This window comes from Pseudophryne corroboree, chromosome 10 (assembly GCF_028390025.1).
Source record: "Pseudophryne corroboree isolate aPseCor3 chromosome 10, aPseCor3.hap2, whole genome shotgun sequence".
Classification (NCBI taxonomy): Eukaryota; Metazoa; Chordata; class Amphibia; order Anura; family Myobatrachidae; genus Pseudophryne; species Pseudophryne corroboree.
The window spans coordinates 49232273-49238002 of NC_086453.1; the positions used below are offsets into that span (position 1 = coordinate 49232273).

Genomic DNA, 5730 nt, shown 5'->3' on the forward strand with positions numbered 1-5730 from the left:
ATGCCTGCAGATCATCTCCGCAATCCTGTTGGTGGAGACAGTGGGGGTAATACTAAGTTGATCGCAGCAGGAATTTTGTTAGCAGTTGGGCAAAACCATGTGCACTGCAGGGGAGGCAGATATAACATGTGCAGAGAGAGTTAGATTTGGGTGTGGTGTGTTCAATCTGCAATCTAATTTGCAGTGTAAAAATAAAGCAGCCAGTATTTACCCTGCACAGAAATAAAATAACCCACCCAAATCTAACTCTTTCTGCACATGTTATATCTGCCTCCCCTGCAGTGCACATGGTTTTGCCCAACTGCTAAAAAATTCCTGCTGCGATCAACTTGGAATTGCCCCCAGTGTGCTGTCCATCCACGTGATGCCAGTAAGGGGAAGTACAGATGCCCCTGAAAATTCAATGTTGGGTGAAAACATTTTTTAAGACATCAGCAAATATTTACAATACTTATATGGAGGACATATAAAGTGGTTGCAGATAGAGGTTGCTTTGCAGCAGTTACTGAGCCTGATTTGTTATTTCATGGATATTAATGTGCATTGGTGTAAATTATATTACAAGCAAACATTGCTTATTATACAGAAGTGTGGTCCACAATGAGAAGTCACACAGCCACACCAAGGGGGTTTAAATTGGCGGATTGTACTGTAGAGTGCAAGGTGTTTGGAAACATTAACATAATATACATGTGTGTGTGTGTTCTTTCTAGCACCCTGTACCTTTCAAATCCTGTGCAGTTCCTTGTTCCTGCCTGGGGTTTCGCTCTCTGCTCTGGTGCTTCTCAGCACACACAGGTCTGTATCACAGCACTGAGTAACAGATCAGAGTGTGCTGAGAAGCACCACAGCAGAGAGCGACACCCCAGGTAGGAAAGAGGAACTGCACGGATTTTGAAAGGTGCAGGGTGCTAGAATGAACACTATATATCTATCTCAAAACAGGACGCCCATGGACTGTAAAACTGTGAACGATGAATAATACTTTGTGGTAGTTTATATTATACCTTGGTGTTTATTTAAGAAGTATCGGATTGTAAAACACAACACTTCTGAGCCTATTTATGCCCCATATTTAAAAGGACAATGTTTTTACTAGCTGTGTCTTGCTAATACAAACCCTGGCCTTTATATATAAAAAAATAAAAAATCGGCCATAAATACGCTCAGAAGTAAATAAATCCTCTTCTGTGGAAGATCCAGAGATTAGGGTCTAATGTTGCCAACTACAAATGAAATATCAATACGGGACTGGTGGTGTCACAAGATCTCTTTCCCAGCCTAGTTTTTATAGTGGTTTTATTGCTGCTTGCAAAGCACAGTAAACTTACAGCTCATAACAAGCTCTACAAATGTTCTGTATGTAAGGAACTGACCAAATATTCAATTCCAGTGGAGTTAGCATAGAGCACTGACCCAACGCTGCTCCAATGGATAAATCCCTTGTCACATGCTGATATTCTTGTAGAATCTGGGAATTAATTATATAGGCCCTTACACACTAGCCGATAATCACTCAGAAGGGCCATTCTGAGAGAGATCTTTTACAATCTCGTCTAGTGTGTACACTCAATGTCCCGCTCATCGTTAACGACCCCTTCCCTCGTCTGAACATGTACAGACGAGGGAGGTCCTCATTAACGACAGCTCCCCCCCCAGTCGCTCCCTTCCCCGCTGGCATCGGCAAGTGTGTATGCACTTGCCGTTGGCACCCCGCCAGATCCCCATCGCCAATATCGGCGTCAGCGGGGACTCGTTTAGTGTGTATGGGCCGTATGTGTAATATTCACACAATACGCTTTAAATGTGAAGTGACAAGCACCCGTCTGGCAGCCCGAGACACCTAATACTATTTGATAGGAAGTGTTATAAGGTGGATTGTTTATTATAAATTACTTCCAACTGTCCATACATCTAGGAATGACTACAGTTTATGGCCTTAATGACATGAAAAAAACAAAGACTTTTTTATTTACACTGAACAGTGATGTTCCTTATTAAGTCACAAATTCCACTTAGATTTATCTTCAGGGCAGCATAGTACATTCCTATAGTCTCTGTAAGCAGGAGAGGTTCCAAGCACTCACTGGTTGCCACGTTTGCCCAACTCTGTGCCCGCGATTGTCTATTGGGGCCGGTCTGTGCGATTCTTGTGGGATTTGCTCCGGCTGCACAAGTTGGTCAGTGTGATGTAGCACTTGCTGCAGTTAGAGCAATAAGGTGGCTGATCTCTCCACTGTGGCAGCCGATTTCCCACAATCCTGGTAGGGGTAAGGCACCTGTCCCACGTGCAGTTGGCCGCGCTCCCTTAAGTGGCGTTAACCCGCACGAGTTTGTTGATGCAGCTATAGACTGAAAGATGCATTAAAGACTCTTCCCACAAACACTTCACTTGTGAGGTCGGACACCCATGTGCCACTGCTGATGTCGTAGCACCCCTCTTTGGCTGGTAAAACATTTGCCACATATATGACACTTAAAGGGTCTCTGTCCGGTGTGCTGTAGCAGGTGAAGAGTCAAGCTGGAATTTGAATTCAGTTTTTTCCCACAAGTAGGGCATATAAATGGGCTCACTTTTTTGTTCCGACACCCGTGTTCTGAAAGTTGTGATTCTTCTTCGAACACTACACCACAGTCCTTGCAGTAGATCGGAGCTTTACCCTGATGCTCTAACTGGTGCAACTGCATTAACTTTTTGCGCAGGAAGCTTTTACCGCAGTCTGGGCACTTGTAGGGCAACACTCCTAAGTGTCTGAACTGGTGCAATGCAAGCTTTGAAGCTCTGTTGAATTCTAGTCCACAATCATTACAGAGAAATGGGCTGGAAAGAGTATGCAAAGAACGATGTTGCTGCAGGTTGGACCTCTGCGTGAAGCTACGGCCACACACCTCACACTTATACGGCTTCTCTCCAGTGTGGGTGAGGTAGTGCCGTCTCAGATTGGCAATGGATCCAAAGCTCTTCCCACAAACTGTACACTGGAAGGGGCGCTCGCCAGTGTGAGTGCGCATATGGTTCCGCAAGTGCACTGGCTTTTTAAAGTGCTTCCCGCACACGCTGCATTTGTGCTTCCTCTCCATGGCGTGCACAGCACGCCTATGTCGCACCATTTTAATATGGGATGGGAATTCTTTGCTACACTGAGAGCACTCATAGTTATGGGCCTGACACTGTAACCCAGTCTTTGGTTCCTTTGCAGAAACTTGTATATTGCACCCATTTTCTTGTGACCCCGGCTTCTGTAAATCATTCTGTACAGTTACAGGAGACGCCTCTGGTGCAGGTACACTCACAGAGGGAAGAATCGAAGTTGGTAGAAGGTCAGCGAGATCTTGAACTTTCTCCTTCTCTGTGCAGCTGGGTTTATCAGGTTTAGGCATAGGAACTCCGCTTTTGCCAGCATGGGTTCTTCTGTGATACAGAAATTTGGTCATATTGCTGAACGTTCTGCCACACTGACAGCGATGCAAGGGGTCTGCTGTATGGCTTTTCCGATGCAAGACCAAAGTAATCTCCGTGCCAAATCCTAGGCCACAGTCCACGCATAAATATATAGCCTCCCCACGATGTACTCTCATGTGCTGCTCTAAAGAAGCCTCCTTCTTGAACACTTTATAGCAATTTGGGCACTGCAAAGTTCCTTCTACGTGCACACGATGATGGGATTGCAAGCGGTTAGCAGAGGTAAAGAGACGATCACAGTCTGGGCATGGAAATTCTTCAGTCTGGTGTTCTTTGCGATGTTTCCGTAGTTCCTCTGCAGTGGCACACTTCTTCTTGCACTCTTGGCACTGGTAAACCCTTTGCACTCCTCCCAAGTTCTCTTCTGTTGCCTCCTCCTTTTCCTCAATCATCCAGTCTTTTCTCAATTTCTCAAGAATGCTGGGAGAGGGAGCAGCATTTTCAGAGATTCCATATAACGGAGACGCAGAGCATTCTTTCTCAGACTCTACAAAGTGTCGACCCTGGTGTTCCAGAAATTCCTCAGGCGTGTGAAACATCTGGCTGCACTCAGAGCACTGATAGGGATGCATCTCCGGGAGTTGCACCAGCTCTCCCTGTACGGTCAGGTTTTCAGATGACTCAGAGGGGCATGACCTTGACACAGCCTCATGTTCTGCAGTTGCCACCACTGCTGGCATCTCCACTCCCCAACCATTTAAAGTCCTCTCATCTAAGAGAACATTCTGCAGGCTGAGCAGGGCCTGGATGCTGGAACCAGACTGTAGGACGACGCTCTGCTGAGGCTGCTGCTCCAGCTTTACGTGCTTCTGGCGGTGAGCGAGCCACAGCTCCGGAGAAGTGAAGAGTTCCTTGCATTCACAACACTGGTAATGGATCTGACTAGCGCCTATTGAGGGAGAGGCAGGGGCCTGGGTGAGTTCCCTCATGTGCATCTCCTGGTGATGCAGCAGCTCGTCAGGAGACAAGAGAACTTGACCGCATTCTAAGCACTGGTACTGGCCGTCCTGGACCAAGCTCTGCAGCTCTCCCAGCTCCAGGGAAACATCGTGGGTCACGGTGGCTTGCACCCCTCCTCCCATGTGGTTCTGCTGATGAAGCAGGACATCCTCCAGGGTATTATAGAGGACGCCGCACTCCGAGCACATATACTGGTGCTGGTACACTACGGGGGCTTGGACGCCCTCTGCCATGATGGATGAGATGCAGGAAGACGGATTTTCCAAGGATCCTAGTTACAAAAACATAAAATAAAAGGGCAAATAAGTAGGATTTAATGAGGAGATGACGCAGGAAACAGCGTGACAACAACCAATCCCCAACAACGGCTCATCCTGCACCTCCTTCTGTGCACCCATCATGTCACCACCACTGCACTGTTCCTATAGTTACAGACCATAAGTAATGCCATTGGTGCAGACTGTGCTGGTAGCTGCCACACATGTATAATGCCACCCAGGGGGAATCTCCAGTTACACAGAAACACATACCTCATGGCCCTCCACCTGCTGGGTCACTACATGTTCTGTATGCCAAGGTATGCTGGTACTAGTGGTCCCCCTACCCGGACAGACATATGTGACAGCTGTGCCTGTGCACCTACACATCATATGCTGTGTCCCTGCGGACCCCTGCCCCACCGGCGCCCGCCTCCGCCCGGCAGTGGCCACGAGGGTCCCGTGCCAGCCGACCGACAGCCTGCCCCTTCCCCGTGTTACGGTCCCGGCACTACTCACAGGACACGGCCCGCAGCCGCCTCCGCCGTCTCTCCTGGAACCTTCCAGTATCCGGTCACTTCATTGGCTGCGGTCTCTCAACCAATCGGGGGTTTGGCCAGTGTATGTCTGGGATAGAGGACTTTCACAATGACGTAGGCTAGAACGAGGCTGGGGAAGCATGACTGGCGCGGGCGGTGTTAGACGGTGCAGCCAATCAGGAGGCGGATACTGTCATGTGACCTGCTTACAGCGAACCGAATCGGTAGCGTCTAGTTTCTCTTCGTGCTAAGGACCTTTCCCATAACCCCCTGGGGTCCATTGTTGGTTCTATATCGGAGTGGGAGAAGGGACCTTGTGACGTACCTAGGGGAGGAGACACGTCAGCAGCGGGAGGAGCTACGGCCGAACAGGGTACCCGAAAAGTACGCTCGCCACGCTTCGGGCTCGGTGGCTGGCTCCGCTAGTTACCTAATTACTAAAGGTAATAGTTGGTGGCGGGGATAGTAGAGCAACTGTCCCGCTGGCCTAGCTCCTCCCCCTTGTGTCGTG

General features: G+C 48.6%; 1 protein-coding gene across 2 annotated transcripts; it reads right to left on the reverse strand.

Annotated features, from left to right (window-relative positions):
• Positions 1 to 1864: 1864 nt before the first annotated feature.
• On the reverse strand, positions 1865 to 5425 carry LOC134965942 (zinc finger protein 526-like). 2 transcript variants are annotated; one of them, XM_063942354.1, is made up of 2 exons: positions 5200 to 5425; positions 1865 to 4694 (listed from the first exon to the last, which is right to left on the reverse strand). In XM_063942354.1, exon 2 carries the CDS (start codon positions 4654 to 4656, stop codon positions 2389 to 2391), a length of 2268 nt encoding a protein of 755 aa, XP_063798424.1. In that variant the 5' UTR covers positions 4657 to 4694; positions 5200 to 5425; the 3' UTR covers positions 1865 to 2388. The 2 variants fall into 2 exon arrangements, with proteins under 2 accessions (XP_063798424.1, XP_063798425.1); XM_063942355.1 differs by lacking the exon at positions 5200 to 5425 and adding an exon at positions 4954 to 5183.
• Positions 5426 to 5730: the final 305 nt, after the last annotated feature.

Bases quoted from the DNA above. Each gene is read 5' to 3' on its own strand.
- LOC134965942 (XM_063942354.1), bottom strand. From the start codon at position 4,656: ATGGCAGAGGGCGTCCAAGCCCCCGTAGTGTACCAGCACCAGTATATG.